Here is a 20,801-nt window from a genome sequence, read left to right on the forward strand (position 1 = left end):
TTAATGTGGCGTGGTTTAAAAGAAACGACTTTCATGATGTACCTCAGCCCCTTCTCACGCTGGCAACGTTCAGCTCCAAAAGTCCCTTTTCATGGATAACTTGCTCTGTAGGACGTCCAGCCCGCCTCCTCTGAAGTCCGGGTTAGCCCACTTTGGATTGTGCCGGTGAGAAAACGTTCTTGGCCCCGGGCTAACGGATCCCTTAGCTTCGTGACTGTGCAATGTGAAAAGCCCTTTACACGTTAAATCCTGCTGTAAAAGTTCCTGAGTTACTTCCTGGATTCTAGGGAAGGTTTTCCTCAATTAACTTTATATTGAATTCACCATTTACTGAAAGCAGAATGTAGACTTTGTTGTGTCTCTTCACATCAGATCAATGTTGGACGTGTTGCGGTTAGATTTAGTTTAGATTGTTTTCACGATGATGGACAGTTTGACAGTTTATCTAGCATCGCCGTGTCCTATCTGCTTGAATCACATCATAGTGGAGAGGCATCACTCAATGCCCAGATGTTTTGTTTTAACGGATAACAGTCACCGCTTTTAGGATTTTAGCTGAACTCTCATCTTTATGACCCTTCCAAAACTACTCAATGTCATCATTGAGCTTGTTGTTCTTACAGTTAGATCTTTCTTAAATCATAAATTCAAGTCTCTCCTTGGAGTTCTAACTCCTGCCTGAGAATCATCACGTTTCTTTGGGTGAGGACGTTTATTTGTCTAGATGCTCAATGCTGAGTCACTAACGGGTTTAGTGACTCAGCACCACTCGACATGGCCTTAGGATTTCAACCAACATGTGGGAGTAGTTCTGGTGTTGCAAAATCAATGTCAGTCAGGACGTGACCCTGATGATACACGGCACCTTGTCTGATGTATGGAACATATGAATTAGCACTAAACAGAAAGAGGTTTTGTGATGTGTCCAATAGACGGAGAGCTTTTAGTGTCTGACAGAGAGCATCCCTGAGAGTCAACGCTCCCTGAACGTTTGGACAGGTTGACCGCTGACCTCAGAGTGGTTTTACCCGGCTCTCCAACAGCGGCAATTTGCCACATCCATAAAGGGCAAGTTACACTTCCACCTGGATGTTTTCTGTCGCTGACGGAGCACAAGTGCGCCTCGTCGTGCTTATAAACCCCCCTGGGATAAATCCACTTACCAGATAAAGGCGAGTAGACGGGGAGGCACGGACAGACATTCAGCTGAAACCTGACTTTTCACAGCTTCGCTTCACGTGTTTCATGGGCAGGGTGCATTTGTAAGAGGCCATTACTGAAAGACCATTACTGCCGCAGTCACCTGAAAGAAGAAGAGGCTCTGAACAGTCGGCTAAAAGGGCTCCAGAAAAGGAAGTCATTTTGTACTTGCAAAGTATTTCTATTCAGGGGATAAAGCCCATTATGCACTTGGGTGCCCGCTCTGAAAAGATGGATGAAACTGTAATCAAAATACAAATAAGCTTTTGGAAGAGCAAACCACAATCTGAGCTTCACCGTCTGAAATATCACATCTGAAAATGATTCACAACATTTTGTCGGCCAAGGAAATACTCATTTGTTTCTCCCTTTTGTTACGGACAGAGTTGCACATTATTATCATAGCGGTTTTATATATTTTACACGATGCATTAATTAGATAATTCTCCCTTTTTAACTTTTTCCACCAGAAGATTTTTAACTGGATTGTGCTCCACCTCTGTCTTTGTCCATGGATACTTGCATACTAGTGGAATATCTTCCTAGTATGTGTTGCGCTTAATTTTGCCTTTAGGCAGTTGCGGTGACATTTTGAAAAAACAAACATTTCATTGATTGTTTTACCTGTTTGGACCGTTTCAGAAGTTGTGTATGGCAAAGGTCAACGGAAATACACACAGCTGTTTTTTTGGCTGTCTTTTCTCCATTTTCTTCGAGCTAATTGAGTTTTCTCCTCCTGAGGAACATGAGACTGCATGTGTTTACCTCTAATTTGGTGAATTAAGGATTCAGCATGTTGGACGTGCTTCTATTTGAATGCTGAAACAATAGAAATTGGCTGTGGTTCAGGAGATAGAGTTGTCATCCACTAGACCAGGGGTCTCCAACCTTTCTTCATCTGAGAGCTACTTGCATCACATCGCTTACATTTATCACTCATCAGTTGAATTAAGCTATACTTTTGTACACGTGTGAAATTGCAATACCTAAAGCTTATCACAAATCTTCACTTCACATCAAGGTCCAAGAAAACGAAAATGTCTCTCATATTATTATGGCCCACATAGTAAGTACTTCACTGAGAATTCACATGCATGTCCTTAACCACCACCTGACAAGCATCGTATGCACTTATGGTCAAATAAAAAAAACATTTATTTAACAAAAGACATTGCCCGTCTCCGCCCATCACTCTGCTGCTGAAACCCTGATTCATGCATTCATCACTTCACGACTCGACTACTGCAATAGCATCCTCTACGGCAGGGGTGGGCAATTATCTTTTCCATGGGGCCACATGAGAAACAAAATATATTGTGGAGGCCCGGGCCAAAAGGCTGAACTCAATTCTGCATTATATTAATTGTATTTCTTTATGAAAAACAGTAAATAGCATTGTTTTGACAAGCTGGTAAGAGTATATGTTATAGTTGAGCAATGAAAAAGTGAGCTTGCCTTACAAAAAATATAATTTATTCAATCAAATTTCCCAAAACAATGGTAAACAAAATGTGAACGTTTTTCACCATTTCTGACTCATAGTGAACATTTTCAGTCGCATTCACTCAAACACATTTTGAGTTTCATTTACTGTTGGAAAGTTGTGTAAAGGTTCTTAGCATTCTTAAGACATCACAACATTGTCTTTGTGCTCCAAACATTCAGCAATACATCATTGAACTGTCACTGAACATCACTGAACGGTGATTTTGAGAAAAAGGCTTCCAAAGAAAGTGTCCCAGGTCTCTGCTAGTTGGTGCCTTTACGTGCCTACATGTGCAGTCTAACCGCCTCATTTGGTGTTTTGAAGTTCTCTTTTCTTGTTCAGTGAGAGAAATCTAGTCTCTGCTGGGCTTTAACGAGTGCATCGAAGTCAGGTTGAATGTCTGAGGTGGAGATGCGAAGCACAGCTGATCATCAGTGAGGGAGGATCTATACCTGGATTTCATAAACTTCATCTTTGAAAATGTTTGTTCACAGATGTAGGTAGAGCCAAAGAGAACCAACATCTTCTGAGCATGTCTCCTCATGTTTGGAAAGTTCTCCTCCTCGAGAGAAGAGTAGAAATCCAGCAGAGATCCTGACTTAAAGCGCTCTACCTGCATCAGACTGCAGGTCGATGAGTTCCAGCTGAACATCACTGGGTGCATTATCCACACTGCAGGTAAAGGGAGAGGAGATCATGAGCATTTCATCCTCCATTGTTCGGAGATCTTCAAATCGCCTTGAAAACTCACCATGCAATGCTCCTAACATGGATGAGTACCTGCGGAGGTGATCAGCTGATGGTGTGACTTCTTTCAGGGTCTGCATGTGAGTGAGAGTGTTGCTCTCCAGTTGGCCATGAAAGCCTTCACCAGGCTGCATTTCATGAACCAAAAGGCCCTCGCCCTGCAGTTCGGTGTTCAGCTCATTCATCAGTGCAGTCACATCAACAGCAAATGCTACATCTGCCATCCAGTCCTCATCTGAGAGCTCTGGGATGTCTTTGCCTTTCTTCTCACAAAACTCTTGAATCTCTGCTTTCAGGTCCCAAACTCTTTTCAGCACTTTGCCCAGGCTGAGCCATCTGACAGCTGTGTGGTGCCGATGTCACGATGCTCAGTCTCATGCTCCTCCAAAAGTGCAACAAACTGTCTGTGATTCAAAGCCCGTGCCCTGATGAAGTTTACTATTTTAGTAACAACATCAATAACATGGTGAACTTTTAGCACTGACTTGCACAACACATGTTGGTGTATAATACAATGCAAAAATACCAATTTCTGATCTGCGTCGATTTCAGTCACTTTATCTTGCATACGTTTCAAAAGTCCAACATTTTTACCGGTAAGATTTGGACAACCGTCTGTTGTGACACCTGCCAGTCCGTCCCATTTCAGTCCCAGCGTGTCCATGCACGCATTTACCTCCATGAACAGATCGCTCCCTGTCGTCGTCCCTTTCATCGGCCGCATTGCTGTCTTACTGTTACATGAATCCCATGAATGTATGAGACTAAGTTATCTTCATCATATCGGGTTACTATCAGCCTGTCACTCATTATTTTCAGGAGGGGGCGGGGTTTGGAGCAGCAGAGAGGAGACGGTGATCGCGGAAGCTTTCCTCCTGCCTTCACAAACTTTACACAAGTATTTATCAACTGAAAATAGCAAGAGGACATTCATACTCTGCAATTCAAGACTTGATTAAATCCACCAAAAACCTGACATGACGATAACGAGTGTTTTTCAACACTAAGCTAAAGGCGGCTAATGTTGGGCTATAAAGGAACTACAGCGCGGTCACATGACTTCACGTCACCACCGCTAAGCTAAAGGCGGCTAATGTTGGGCTATAAAGGAACTACAGCGCGGTCACATGACTTCACGTCACCACCGCTAAGCTAAAGGAGGCTAATGTTGGGCTATAAAGGAACTACAGCACGGTCACATGACTTCACGTCACCACCGCTAAGCTAAAGGCGGCTAATGTTGGGCTAAAAAGGAACTACAGCGCGGTCACATGACTTCACGTCACCACCGCTAAGCTAAAGGAGGCTAATGTTGGGCTATAAAGGAACTACAGCACGGTCACATGACTTCACGTCACCACCGCTAAGCTAAAGGAGGCTAATGTTGGGCTATAAAGGAAGTACAGCACGGTCACATGACTTCACATCAACACCGCTAAGCTAAAGGAGGCTAATGTTGGGCTATAAAGGAACTACAGCACGGTCACATGACTTCACGTCACCACCGCTAAGCTAAAGGCGGCTAATGTTGGTCTATAAAGGAACTACAACACGGTCACATGACTTCACGTCACCACCGCTATGCTAAAGGAGGCTAATGTTGGTCTATAAAGGAACTACAGCACGGTCACATGACTTCATGTCACCACCGCTAAGCTAAAGGTAGCTAACGGTGTGCGTGATGACGTTTACTTGTCTCATTTAGACACCCATTAGCAACCGCTGTTTTTAAATCCATCAGTGGGGTATTTACTGACGTGTTTTATGTCGTAGAACAAATCGTTAAAATCTCCTCAGCTTGTGTTAACCACAGACCTTATGTCAGGCTGATAACCAAAAACACTTTCAGGAAACCATTGACTTCCAGACATGGGAACAGGAAGTGCTAATATGCTGACTCTTTTCTGGGTGTTTGGACTCATTCCTGCACCACTCTCTTTGTACGTTAGACTATAAATACAATTCCGTGCCTTACCGTGTACTCTTGGTCTTCCTACACCCTCCTCTCTGCTCAGCTGCCAGTGAGCTCTTTCATTAAATCAGATCTGCAAACAAGTCCGACTCTGCCTCTGCCTCTGCCTCTCCAATCTGTGAGGACTAATGTGTGTTTTTCAGCATGAATATGTGGCTGCTGCTGCTTTGTACTCATACCACAGCCTCCAGCAGCAGTTTTCTTATCTGTACTCTCTAATGAACTACTCTCACATTTTCAACCTGTTGGATGGGAGTTGAGTCACTTTGCAAACGGTCACAACCTGCTGCTTTCCATAAAGCCGTCTGATCTCTGCTGCGGTTAAAGGCGGAGCACAGCGGCTGCATAACAGCGGCTGCATAACAGCGGCTGCATTTAGACCCAGAAAAGGTGTGGAAGCCCACACAAAAAGCTGCCGGCAGGAGATAAGTCTCTGCTCACTTTGTGGAGCCGGGAACTGGCACTTTGACTCCCAGAATGCATTTGTTGCTGGCAGTGTTGCAACAAGAGGAAGAATAATGGTTTAATTTCCTCCTGACGCCTCACACATATGCAGCATATGAGCTTCCAGTGATGCCGTCGCTCATGCAAACTTAAAACCCTCATAGAGCACAATGTGTCAGCTGAGGTTCACTGCGCAGAATAACCAGGGCCGATGACATTTATGGGAATGATTTTGTTTTCCAAGCACGACTGTACTGCTCTGAGGAGAACGGCTCCTCTGAAAAATGTTGTTATCGTTGGAACAAATGTATTTCAACCTCTGGTGAAATGTCGTAAAGTATTAATGAATTACTGTACTAAAAGGGGTCCCGTTATGGTCTTGTGGTGTTCCCTTTCCTGTTCTACGGATTCCAATGGATGCCTGAAACACATCCATTGGAATCCTTTGTTTACTTGCAGAACATAGTGACATCACTATGTAACACTCACGCTTCTATTGGCTAGCTCTCCAACACATTGTACCTGATAGGCTAAGGAGAGAGAAAGCTCTAAGCGGTTGACCAATCACAACAGAGCCAGCCAGCTAACCAATCAGAGCAGACTGGGCTCTGGTTTCAGGCAGTATGAGAACAATAAAGAGCTTTTTGAACATTAAAGCAGAAAACCACATCATGATCATTTAAAACATTGGTCTCTCATATAAAAAATCCTATACAAAATTGCGATAGCAGTAAAATAAAATACTGCATAAAGCCCTAACATCATAATAACGACCCAATGCTATTAAGGAACTCTGGTTACACATGTTGTAACCCGTCATAAGCACAAAGAAACGTTTCCATCAGCACTAAACAGTCCCTGCACCCCTTTATGCAACAATAACGTTCATTTAAACCTTTCAAACCATTAGCGGCCTAAAATGTAGTTAAAAAAATGACCTTATGTCTTTCAATCGTCTGGTAGTGTGTAGTTAATGAGCTAAATCTTTGTTATGGTCCCTTAAGAATCACCATCAGTCTCAAATGGTATCTGATCTGTTTCTCCATTCACACAGACACATTCCTCTTCCCTCGGTTGTTCTTGGCCGACTCTGTTTCCTAATGAAAGACATTTGTTTGATAATGAGACTTTTCTCTCCTCTTGTAATGACGATGTCAGACTTTAACAATGACTCTAATCTTGTACTTTTGTCCTGTGTCTCCTCCATCCTCTGCTCTTCCTCTCCATCTGTTTCTGACTGATTACCCTCTCCCCCTCTCCCCCTCTCCCCCTCTCCCCCTCTCCCCCTCTCCCCCTCTCCCCCTCTCCCCCTTTCCCCCTCTCTTCCTGCTCCATGCTCCCTCTCTCCTCTCTCAGGTGAACAAGCAGCAGCTGCAGGCGGTGAAGGAGCGTTTCCTGGCCTTCCTCAACGGGGAAACTCAGATTGTTGCGGATGAAGCTTTCTGCAACGCTGTGAGGAGCTACTATGAGGTAGGAAATGTTATCTCTACTCTATAGAGCGGTGCAGGGATGACATGCCTTTGTAGGCCGTTCCTGAAGTTGGCATCTCCCTGGTTCCTTGGGAGGCCAATTGGGATTTCTCCATTGGATCTCAGAATATTGCTGAAAATAATCTCTCTGGCAACAAACGTTTATGATTCTAACACTTTTTGTTCGGCAGGATAATCTCCACGTTAGGCTATAAAGGAACTACAGCACGGTCACATGACTTCACGTCACCACCGCTAAGCTAAAGGTGGCTAATGTTGGGCTATAAAGGAACTACAGCACGGTCACATGACTTCACATCACCACCGCTAAGCTAAAGGTGGCTAATGTTGGGCTATAAAGAAACTACAGCACGGTCACATGACTTCACATCACCACCGCTAAGCTAAAGGTGGATAATGTTGGGCTATAAAGGAACTACAGCACGGTCACATGACTTCACATCACCACCACTAAGCTAAAGGAGGCTAATGTTGGGCTATAAAGGAACTACAGCACGGTCACATGACTTCACGTCACCACCGCTAAGCTAAAGGTGGCTAATGTTGGGCTATAAAGGAACTACAGCACGGTCACATGACTTCACGTCACCACCGCTAAGCTAAAGGAGGCTAAAGTTAGGCTATAAAGGAACTACAGCACGGTCACATGACTTCACGTCACCACCGCTAAGCTAAAGGTGGCTAATGTTGGGCTATAAAGGAACTACAGCACGGTCACATGACTTCACGTCACCACCGCTAAGCTAAAGGAGGCTAATGTTGGGCTATAAAGGAACTACAGCACGGTCACATGACTTCACGTCACCACCGCTAAGCTAAAGGAGGCTAATGTTGGGCTATAAAGGAACTACAGCACGGTCACATGACTTCACGTCACCACCGCTAAGCTAAAGGTGGCTAATGTTGGGCTATAAAGGAACTACAGCACGGTCACATGACTTCACGTCACCACCGCTAAGCTAAAGGTGGCTAATGTTGGGCTATAAAGGAACTACAGCACGGTCACATGACTTCACGTCACCACCGCTAAACTAAAGGAGGCTAATGTTGGGCTATAAAGGAACTACAGCACGGTCACATGACTTCACGTCACCACCGCTAAACTAAAGGAGGCTAATGTTGGGCTATAAAGGAACTACAGCACGGTCACATGACTTCACGTCACCACCGCTAAGCTAAAGGCAGCTAATGTTCATTTTAAACGGTGAACATCAATGCAAATGTATAAATATCATTAAGAATAATAATATATTAGATCTAATATATTGAGTAAAAAAAAGCAAAGGTACAGAAAGGCAGCTTACGGTTTTTTATAACTTTATTCTTCATTTACAAACCTTCCTTTGCCGATCATGCAAGTCTCCTTTTCAAAACATATCTTTGGCAGCCACTGCAATGACCTTCTTCTTATAGTCACACACTGACACAGATACACTAGTGATAAGCCAAAATCAGTCATATAGAATTGGAGGGATGAACCCCTCTTTAATGGTCACACATGCAGAGCACACACAGTGAAATGTGTTCTCTGCTTTTAACTAGGGATGCACGATATCGGTTTTTTGAAACCGATACCGATAACTTCCTGCTTCTCAAGACCGATACCGATAACCGATAATAATATAATATATATATATATTAAATGTACCTGTAGTTTTTGCACACCTGGTGGTAAAAAAAGACTAGTAGTGAGCAAATGACATGAGCATTACTACTATGAACAAAACAAAGCCAAGAACAGTTTTGACTCTTCAAAGCCTTTTTCAAAAGCCTCGTGGATAGGTAAAAGCCCCGGTGCCTTTGCAGCTGGCTTTGGATTCGCCGCTAGTTTAGCAGCGCAGGCGCCTTCGTACGCTTTTAACACACCATCGTAGCGATGGCGATGTTTCAGGTGACTAATCAGGTTGGAAGTATTATAGCTCGTTGCCTTTTTCCCTCCTCATGGAACTTCTGCATTTGTTAATACAAATAGCAAGCGAACTATCTAACTCTGAAACTTTGAAATAGTCCCATACTACCGACGACATGTTTGTTTACTGTCCTGGCTTCACGGCCGCACACCATTTACGTCACAGCTCCAGTTAGGGAGTGCTGGATTTGTGAAAAACTCCCCTCTTCCTAAACCAGTAATACAGGGGTGGGGAACCTTTTTCCTCTCAAGGGCCACTTCAATTTTTTCAACATCCTCCGAGGGCCGTACAAATGATTGACCTCTGCTTAAAAATACTAAAATCACAGCCCACTCATTTCACCTTTCTTTCATTCTGTGCAAAGAAAAAGCAACCTCTTAATCCAGATATCTGGCCATGACTCACGCATGCATGCATGCATGCATGCACGTGCACGGTGTGGCATGACCAGCCAAACAGAAATATATGGATACAAGATGTGTGCAAATGTATTTAGTTTCCTATCCATGTGAACATGATTTAAGTGGGGGGGGACCTAACCTCCTCTAGGGGGGTCCGGGGGCATGCTCCCCCGGGAAGATTTGTTTTAAAATGTTGAAGTTAAAAGCATCAATCTGGTGCACTTGAGCAACATGAGGAGATCTATGGAAACATCTCTCAACACCCATATGAAACAGAACTGGAAGCAGATTTTCTTTTTGATTTTTTACAATCACTCTCCTTTCAAACTGTATTCTTGCTTATTAATAACAACTTTTTTTTACTGTCATTTACTGTCATACTGTAATTTTATACCTGTTTACTTTATTCTCTTGTTTTTTGATAACTATAATGATCATATAAAGATGTGCCTTCACCTCACTGGTTGGAGAAAAAGCTTCTTATATTCGTTAGCATAGCTAGCTAACCAGATGCTAATAACAACAAAGTTATTGACTGTATGATCAGTGTGACAGATGAACAGACCACTGGGCTTTCAGCTAAAGACACAGCCACGCAGAAACTGCAGCATGTGTCCGGCTCTTTATGGGTGCTGCAATTTTTGGAAGTGCCGGAGCGGAGCGGCGTTCTGGTGCTCTCCGTCAGAACTACACCCCTGTCAGACGAGACATATACCACGTGATGACACGTTAGGCTTGTGTTGTGTTCAAGGACCCTGACAGGAAAAACAGGCACTCACCTGTTTAATTATTTTGCGGTCTAGATTTCTTTAATTTGTTTGCGTGTGTTTATAAATTACCTCGAGGGCCATACCAAATGGTCTCGCGGGCCGTACACGGCCCGGGGGCCGGAGGTTCCCCACCCCTGCACTAATACCACAGTACTGGCAAAACGGGAGGAGCCGAGTGAAAAACAAGCGCCCCTCATCCCAATCCACCCACACCGCAGTATTTTTTTCTTTTTTTTTACCCAAAAAATATATTTTATATTATCGGGGCTATTAATACTTTTATCGGGTTTATCGGGATGACGTCATAATTCCTAATATCGGACCGATAATTATCGTGCACCACAATTATCGGGCCGATATTTATCGTGCACCACTACTTTTAACCCATCCTAGTACCAGGAGTCTAGTACCAGGAGCCGTGGGCAGCTATTGTACAGCGCCCGGGGAGCAATGGGAGTGAGGGGGGAAGGGGGGTGTCCGGTGCCTTGCTCAAGCAGGGCCCAGGAGGTGAACTGGGTCCTCTCCAAGTAGCAGTCCACACTCCATACTTAGGTCTGGTCGGGGACTTATATCAATACACAGCAAGTCAATCGTTGGGTTCTGGGTCACAAAATCTCTCTGAACTGTGAAAATTAGTCCCGTGTTAAAAATGTATTAAAAGCAGAATATCCCTTTAATCATCTCCACACTAATGCATCAACACTCCTGATTCTCTTCGTGGCTTCCTGTGTTTGCAAGCGGTCCCATGTTCAGTCCTGCTCCACCCCTCTGAGACAGAGTGGTCTTTAAGCTCTTATGGCACAAAGTCATTCAAGTAATCGCGAGCATCACCTGAAACGGATGAGAACATCGATCTCACCAGCTGTTTCCTCTCAGAGAGGGAGTTTTTCTTTCTCTCTCCTCAAACTGAAGCTTTTTAATTTCCATCACCTCTGCTCCCTGTGACCGTTCACATCTCTTCAGTCTCTGAGATTTCTGAAACGCGCCTCCATGCACTCTTTTGGGGTCAGATCATCCCTGCAGCAGTAAGCATCGCAAATGTTCCCTCCGCAAAAGCAATGGGATTGAATTGTTCCCATTATAATATACAGTATACCAATGTTTAGAATAACAATTTGGCCGATGCAAATACAGATTGTTTTTTCGTTGTAACGTGTTTTGTATGATTACAAAACATTGTTGCATTATTTGTTCTAAGGGAATACGCAGCCACTCATCACACTAACGCAGCGTCCACACGGCGGCGTGCGTTGAAGCTTGCCGGTGGGCGTGTCTGAAACTCGACCAAACACCAATCACATGAATCTCCCGCCCCGGACACACAAGCACGAGGTTTGATTGTCCAGAGCTTGTACTGTCATATGATTTGATTGGCTGACTTCAAAAGTTGAACATTGCTCAACTTTTGAAGCGAGCAACGCGACGGAACCACAATGCAGTTCGGCAAAGCGTGACGTCAACCCATTCAAAGTGAATGGGCAGAAGCGTTGAAGCATGCGTTGAGGGCCGTAACTCTGAATGAGCACAAATTCCGAAAGATGATTGTTAAAAAAGGTTATTGAGCCTTACTACTCATTGAGGAGAATTGAAGTTCCAACAGTCAGCGGTTGCGTTTGATTCTTGTTGTCCATCATAACTCATTGGAGCCCAGTCTGCTCTGATTGGTTATCTGGCCGGCTGTGTTGTAATTGGTCAACTGCTTAGAGATGTCCCGCCTCTTAGCCTATCACGTACAATGTGTTGGAGTGCTCACCAATAGAAGCGTGAGTTTTGCATAGTGATTCTGTTCCGTAAGTAAACAAGTTAGTTTGGGAGAGAAACTCCCTCTGGAGCAGTGTTTCGCGGACCACCTAAATTACAAATCGCCTGAAAACGGTACAAACAAGTGGCAACATGTGTGATGAAGGTGTTGCGCTGGGCTATATCATGCAATCGAAAGTGAAACTTAAGCTCGCTCCATTGCGGAAATATTCCTGCGAGAGTGCGGAAAACTGAAATGTATTTATTTATTTAAAATGTGAAATGTTACCAATATACTCACGGACCACTAGTGGGGCGCTCACGGACCACCAGTGGTCCGCGGACCACACTTTGAGAAGCACTGCTCTGGAGGGAACAGGGATTTTAGCCTTGCAGACCATTTACTTGCACTAAACCCTATAGAACAAACTACGGGAAAGGGGACACCCCAGAAAGCAGAACAGGGCCTCTCTTAAATCTCTTCAGCTTGTGTGACCTACTTATCTCAGGCTTCTAACCAAAAACCATTGACTTCAAGAACAGGAAATGCTAAAAGACTTGTTTCAGGGTTGTTTCGACTAATTCCTGCATCCCTCTATTTTCCTTGTGGTTATTTTTGTATATTTTAGAAACTGGTACCCTCACTCCTCCACAGATACAAATCCTCCCACGTCACATCCAGCTTCCGTCTCGCTGCTGGGGGAGGACAGCTGTGAGCACAGATTGCAGAGAATTTCCTTACTCCTTTTTATTCCATTTCTTCTCTATCCCCCCCTCATCTCTGTCTCCCCCCTCCTGCTGAGGCGCCTATCATCTGCTTTGAGATGTTATCGGCCACTTGCAGCCTTGTCTCCTTAATTGCCAGTAAAGTGTGAGACGAGAGGATATCAGTGAAACTCCCAGCGTTTGTCTCGCTGACAGCCTGATGATCAAAGTCCTCCTAAGTGGACATCATCGTCCCCACGAGACACAAAACACTCTCCTGGGACATGTCCCTGTTGTTCCTGCACTCACCACCCTGATCATATATTATTATGTGTGTACAGCATCACCAGGGATTCACAGTGTTTTCCATTCATCATATACACTACTGGAAGATGTTGCACATGAGGAAAGATGGCTGTCAGACTCAGAAACACACCAGATGATCTATTTCTGCTTCTCGCCCCGCTACAACTCTGCATCACTCCTGGTAGACAAAGAGTTGACTTGTTTTACAAATTGCACACAAAGCGAGTTTAGTGCAGATACAAACAGAATATGTTGTTAAAACAAGAACAGCATGACTCTGGATATACCATTGCAACTACTCATGGCATTGTTGCTAAGATTTAGCTGAATATATTGACAATTCTGATATGTTGAAATATATTTTTATCAGCAACAAATGCAAACCATCATTGAATGTATTTACTAAGAGGTTTTGTTTGTGTATCAAAGCTTGGTTTATCTGTGCAATAGAGCGCCATTGTACTTGGCTTTCTGCAAGGGCCCGGATATGCGACCATTTGCTTCATGTCGCATAAAAAGCAACAAAAACAACATCTCAACTCAAAGAAAGATCAACGAGACCGACTCAAGTCCACAGGAAGTGCGCTGGGCATTGAAGTACATTTTCATAGTGGCCAAACCATGATACTACAACTTCTGTCACGTAATGCAATCCAGCCCAAGAATACTTTAATAGAGGCGTCTTTTAAAGGTGGGGTAGGTAATTCACTTCAGAAACACTTTGTTATATTCCATGGAATGCTCTTAACATCCCGATAGCAATGAATACATTTAAAAAAAGCCGTGGTGCTGTAAAAAGCACGACCAATCATCTGAGCCGGCCCGGCTAAAATAACTGGATGGCCTACCTGCCTGTCAGCCCTCCATCTCGTGCCCTCATTGGTCATGTGTGCGTCCGTGTGTGTTGGAGGAGGGGCTCTGTAAGGAAGTCTGAAGGTCAAAAGGCAGATTTTTTTTTTGGTTGTTTATTTTCAAATTCTAGCGCACACGAGCTGGTTTCTCCATTCCTACCCTACCTTTAAGGGTGTTAGATTGTTTTAAAACACAGACAAACACATGGTTGGTTTTGGTCTTTGTTTAGAATTAGCTGATAAAGATATAAATATGAAATAAACCAGAAATGTAAAAAAATAAATATTCTGGGCCATTTGTTTAACCAGGATTCAGTATTTAGTAAATGAGGGGGCGATGACATGCATCGTGGGTCTCCAGCTGGATAGGAAACACATTTAGTTTTATGGTACATGGTATACTGTTTCATCACCCTCCATCACACTGTTATGAGCTGCAGGGAAAAGGCAGCGCACCATCATTAGCCGACACAGGGAGGAGAGGGTGTGGAGATGGAGGTGAATCATCAGCAGAGGAGGACACTCTGAACTGGCACCCCAACAGGAAGTGAGACAGCTGGGGAGGCGACAGGATTTCACAGCCCTCACACTGATTCTCCTCATCACGGGTGCAATTCATTTCAGTGCAACATTAGTTCCATGAGCGTCTTTTCACCAGCCTGGGTGTTTTTGACTCTGAGAGGCGAAGGGGTTCAGATCTGAAACACAAAAGCTGTGTTCACAACAAGCTGCTGAAGCCTTGAGACTAACAGGCCGCTAACAGGCCGCTAACAGGCCGCTAACAGGCCGCTAACAGGCCGCTAACAGGCCGCTAACAGGCCGCTAACAGGCCGCTAACAGGCCGCTAACAGGCCGCTAACAGGCCGCTAACAGGCCGCTAACAGGCCGCTAACAGGCCGCTAACAGGCGGCTGCTAACAGACGGCTGCTAACAATAATAATTCATTTATTTTATATAGGCGCCTTTCAAGGCTCTCAAGGTCGCCGTACAAACACATAAAAAACAAGATACACAATACCTAACACCAGCATAAGAAACATAAACAAGACAATGCAACAAATCAAATAAATAAAACAGAGGATGTGTGATGGATAATGATCAGGGTGGATAAGCGAGTGTGAAGAGATGTGTTTTGAGGCGTGATTTGAAAATGGGGAGAGAGTCAGTGTTGCGGATGTCAGGTGGGAGGGAGTTCCAGAGGCGGGGTGCAGAGCGGCTGAAGGCTCTAGACCCCATGGTGGTTAAACGGAAGGGGGGTGCAGTGAGGCTGAGGGAAGCAGATGTGCAGGAGGTCGGAGAGGCACAGAGGAGAGAGGTTATGGATGGCCTTAAAGGCGAGGAGCAGAATCTTAAAAACGATACAGGATTTGAGAGGGAGCCAGTGAAGTTGCTGAAGATCAGTGATGTGGTTAATGGAGGGGGTTCTGGTGATGATGCGGGCGGCAGAGTTCTGAACCAGTTGAAGTCTGTGGATGGATTTGAGAGGGAGACCAAAGAGAAGGGAGTTGCAGTAGTCGATGCGGGAAGTGACCAGGGTGTGAACAAGAATGGCGGTGGTCTTAGGGTTAAGGGACGGGCGGAGGCGGTTGATGTTGCGTAGATGAAAATAGGCAGACCGAGTGATATTACTGATGTGAGATTTGAATGAAAGTGTGCCGTCGAGGATGACAGCCAGACTCTTAACCTGAGGGGAGGGGGAGACTGAAGAGTTCTCTATAGTAATTGAGAAACTGTCAGGTTTGGTTAGGGTGGATTTTGTGCCAATGAGGAGAACCTCGGTTTTACTGTCGTTAAGTTTGAGAAAGTTAGAGGAAAACCAGGATTTGATGTCCTGTAAGCAGTCAGACAGGGAGGGAGGGGGGAGGATGGTGGTTGGTTTGGAGGACAAGTAGAGCTGGGTGTCATCCGCGTAGCAATGAAAGTGGATGTTGTGTTTACGGAAGATATTGCCAAGAGGAAGTAAATAGATGATAAAAAGCAGAGGCCCCAGGACAGAGCCCTGGGGAACACCGGTCGTGACTGGAAGTGGCTGTGATTTGAAGGTTTTGAGTTGGATGAACTGAGTGCGGCCAGACTACTGCTAACAGACTACTGCTAACAGACCGCTGCTAACAGACCGCTGCTAACGGACGGCTGCTAACGGACTGCTGCTAACGGACCGCTGCTAACGGACCGCTGCTAACGGACCGCTGCTAACGGACGGCTGCTAACGGACGGCTGCTAACGGACTGCTGCTAACGGACCGCTGCTAACGGACCGCTGCTAACGGACGGCTGCTAACGGACGGCTGCTAACGGACTGCTGCTAACGGACCGCTGCTAACGGACCGCTGCTAACGGACCGCTGCTAACGGACCGCTGCTAACGGACCGCTGCTAACAGATGCTAACAGACTGCTGCTAACAGACCGCTGATAACAGACGGCTGCTAACAGACGGCTGCTAACAGACCGCTGCTAACAGACGGCTGCTAACAGACTGCTACTAACAGACCGCTGCTAACAGACCGCTGCTAACAGACCGCTAACAGACTGCTGCTAACAGACTGCTGCTAACAGACTGCTGCTAACAGACCGCTGCTAACAGACCGCTGCTAACAGACCGCTGCTAACATGCTAACAGACCGCTGCTAACAGACCGCTGCTAACAGACCGCTGCTAACAGACTGCTGCTAACAGACTGCTGCTAACAGACTACTGCTAACAGACTGTGGGTAGAGGCGGTAAAACCAACAAAAACTCTGAGATATGAGAAAAGGAGGACAGAAGAACAGGAACACGTGAGATCAGGCTCAAATGGCTTTGTGAAATATGGGTACCACATCATTTCAGTTAGTTTTAGGATGCAAGAAAGCCCAATATTCTTTCTCTTGTGTTCTGATTTGATTCTTTTTTGTCCAAAATGATAGTGAAGGCTTAGTGCTTTAATAGGTGGAACTACTGAACCTGTCACCACAAACACCAAGCATACAACGAGTAAAGCATCAGGAACCCTGCCCACTAATCTTATGACCTTATTGGCACTTTCTTTAGTTAACAAGTAACAGCCTGACTCAACACATCACCCGTTTTGTGGGGGGTGGGGGGGTAGGGCTCCAACAGATCATGTGTTCGTGCCAACCGTCACGGTCTGGTGCACGCATGTAAACGGTTTTAAGATCGATGCACGTAATGCGTGACCAAAGTTCACTAGTCCAAGTTACGCCTGGAAACTTTAATATTGTTAGCAACATGTTCCAAGGTCAAGACAAGGTTATTGAAGTGGACATCCTTCACACCAGTGAGCGCAAGAGTGTGTAGGTCTATAAGGCCAGAGGGACCAGCTTTAATGAAAGGTCACCTATTATGCAAAATCCTCTTCTCCATGTCTCTTCTACATCAACATGTGTCCCCTCTTCTTCATGTCTCTTCTGCATCAACATGTGTCCCCTCTTCTTTCATGGTCTCCTTATACATAACATGTGTCCCCTCTTCTTCATGTCTCTTCTACAATCAACATGTTGTCCCCATTCTTCTTCATGTCTCTTTCTGCATTCAAAATGTGTCCCATCTTCTTCATGTCTCTTCTACATTCAACATTGTTGTCCCCTCTTCTTCATGTCTCTTCTACATCACACATGTGTCCCCTCTTCTTCATGTCTCTTCTACATACAACATGTTGTCCCCTCTTCTTCATGTCTCTTCTACATCAACATGTGTCCCCTCTTCTTCCGTCTCTTACAAATGTGTCCCCTCATGTCTCTTCTACATCAACATGTGTCCCCTCTTCTTCATGTCTCTTCTACATCAACATGTGTCCCCTCTTCTTCATGTCTCTTCTACATCAACATGTGTCCCCTCTTCTTCATGTCTCTTCTACATCAACATGTGTCCCCTCTTCTTCATGTCTCTTCTACATCAACATGTGTCCCCTCTTCTTCATGTCTCTTCTACATCAACATGTGTCCCCTCTCATCATCATGTGTCCCTCTTCTTCATGTCTCTTCTACATCAACATGTGTCCCCTCTTCTTCATGTCTCTTCTACATCAACATGTGTCCCCTCTTCTTCATGTCTCTTCTACATCAACATGTGTCCCCTCTACATCAACATGTGTCCCCTCTTCTTCATGTCTCTTCTACATCAACATGTGTCCCCTCTTCTTCATGTCTCTTCTACATCAACATGTGTCCCCTCTTCTTCATGTCTCTTCTACATCAACATGTCCCCTCTTCTTCATGTCTCTTCTACATCAACAGTGTCCCCTCTTCTTCATGTCTCTTCTACATCAACATGTGTCCCCTCTTCTTCATGTCTCTTCTAGATCAACATGTCCCCTCTTCTTCATGTCTCTTCTACATCAACAGTGTCCCCTCTTCTTCATGTCTCTTCTACATCAACATGTGTCCCCTCTTCTTCATGTCTCTTCTACATCAACATGTGTCCCCTCTTCTTCATGTCTTTCGACGATCAACATGTAGTCCCCTCTTCTTCATGATTCTCTTCTACATCAACATGTGTCCCCTCTCTCTGCATCTTTTCTACAATCAACATGTGTCCCCTCTTTCTCATGTCTCTTCTACAAGTCAACATGTGTCCCCTCACTTCTTCATGTCTGTTTCTTACATCAACATGGGTCCCCTCTTCTTCAGGTCCTCTTCTTACATCAAACACGTGTCCCCGCTTCTTCATGTCCTCTTCTTCATCCATCAACATGTGTCTCCCCTCTTCGTCACGTCTCTTCTTACAATCACATGGTGTCCGCCTCTTCTTCATGTCTCTTCTACATCAACATGTGGTCCCTCTTCTTCATGTCTCCTTCTACATCACATGTGTCCCTCTCTTCAGGTCTTTTCTACTCACATTGTCTTCATGTCTCTTCTACATCCAACATGGTGTCCCCTCTTCTCCATGTACTTTCTTAACATCAACATGTGTCCCCTCTTCTTCATAGTCTCTTCTATACAATCAACAGGTGTCCCCTCCTTCTTCATGTCCTTCTTCTTACATCAACATGTTGTCCCCTCTTCTTCATGTCCTCTTCTACCATCAACATGTGTCCACTCTTCTTCATGTCTCTTCTACATCAACATGTGTCCCCTCTTCTTCATGTCTCTTCTACATCAACATGTGTCCCCTCTTCTTCCATGTCTCTTCTACATCAACATGTGTTCCCCTCTTCTTCATGTCTCTTCTACATCAACATGTGTCCCCCGTCTTCTAGTCAATGTCTCTTCTTTCTCTTCTTACATCAACATGTGTCCCCTCTTCTTCATGTCTCTTCTACATCAACATGTGTCCCCTCTTCTTCATGTCTCTTCTACATGCAACATGTGTCCCCTCTTCTTCATGTCTCTTCTACATCAACATGTGTCCCTCTTCTTCATGTCTCCTTCTACATCAAACCATGTGTCCCCTCTTCTTCATGTCTCTTCTACATCAACATGTGTCCCCTCTTCTTCATGTCTCTTCTACATCAACATGTGTCCCCCTCTTCTTCATGTCTTCAATATGTCTCTCTACATCACACGTGTCCCCCTCTTCTTCATAGTCTTCTTCTACATCAACATGTGTCCCCTCTTCTCCATGTCTCTTCTACATCAACACTGTGGTCCCCTCTTCTTCAATGTCTCTTCTACATCAACATGTGTCCCCCTCTTCTTCATGTCTCTTCTAACATCAACATGTGTCCCCTCTCTTCATGTCTCTTCTACATCAACATGTGTCCCCTCTTCTTCATGTCTCTTCTACATTTAACATGTGTCCCCTCTTCTTCAGTCATCTTCTACATCAACATGGTGTCCCCCCTCTTCTCCATGTCTCTTCTACATCAACATTGTCCCCTCTTCTTCATGTCTCTTCTACATCAACATGTGTCCCCTCTTCTTCATGTCTCTTCTACATCAACATGTGTCCCCTCTGTGGAAAGAGACTCTGAAAGTTTCAGGAACAAAGATTCTCTCTCTTTTTGATCCATTTCTATAAAAACCTGTCTGAAAATGAGCTGATCAGATTTTGGCCACTTTATGATGTCATAACGATGTTTTGTCTCGTGTAACCATTAGCCAATCAGCAACTGTGTGTGTGTGTGTGTGTGTGTGTGTGTGTGTGTGTGTGTGTGTGTGTGTGTGTGTGTGTGTGTGTGTGTTGTGTGTGTGTGTGTGTGTGTGTGTGTGTGTGTGTGTGTGTGTGTGTGTGTGTGTGTGTGTGTGTGTGTGTGTGTGTGTGTGTGTGGTGTGTGTGTGTGTGTGTGTGTGTGTGTGTGTGTGTGTGGTGTGTGTGTGTGTGTGTGTGTGTGTGTGTGTGTGTGTGTGTGTGTGTGTGTGTGTGTCTGTGTGTGTGTGTGTGTGTGTGTGTGTGTGTGTGTGTGTGTGGTGTGTGTGTGTGTGTGTGTGTGTGTGTGTGTGTGTGGCACTCTGGAGCGTGGAGACATGATGTGACAGGTTGTGATTTAACATCGCTCACCGACACTTCCACAGTTTCACACTCTTCATGAACATGTACTGCCGTCAGGGTGACAGGAACTAGCGCCATGCATGCTAATAAGGATTTCTCACTGCTTTTTGAAATGTCTGATAGTTTGTTCTTTAGGACGGAAAGAGAAGTCTAAAGTTATTACTCAACATTTCTGTTTTAAAAACCACCAGGGTTTCAATGTGTGTGTACAGTAGTAGCAGTTACAGTATGACTCTGCTATGGTTGACAATTAACAGGATTGTCAGACCTTATCTAAATAGGCTACCTGTTGGAGTTGAAGTACAATACCTAAGTCACATGACCTTGTTCAAGTCATACATGTCTGC

General features: G+C 44.7%; 1 protein-coding gene across 1 annotated transcript in view; it reads left to right on the forward strand.

The window, feature by feature from the left end:
- LOC117554476 (calcium-dependent secretion activator 1-like) overlaps positions 1-14,573 on the forward strand; it is a 57,521-nt gene extending 42,948 nt beyond the window's left edge. Inside the window, exons 2-3 of the mRNA XM_034228927.1 lie at positions 7,206-7,319; positions 14,463-14,573. Of these exons, the coding sequence (XP_034084818.1) occupies positions 7,206-7,319; positions 14,463-14,573 (225 nt within the window). The remainder of the gene's footprint in view (positions 1-7,205; positions 7,320-14,462) is intronic.
- Positions 14,574-20,801: the final 6,228 nt, after the last annotated feature.

The sequence above is a fragment of the Gymnodraco acuticeps genome, unplaced genomic scaffold, assembly GCF_902827175.1.
Source record: "Gymnodraco acuticeps unplaced genomic scaffold, fGymAcu1.1, whole genome shotgun sequence".
Lineage (NCBI taxonomy): Eukaryota > Metazoa > Chordata > Actinopteri > Perciformes > Bathydraconidae > Gymnodraco > Gymnodraco acuticeps.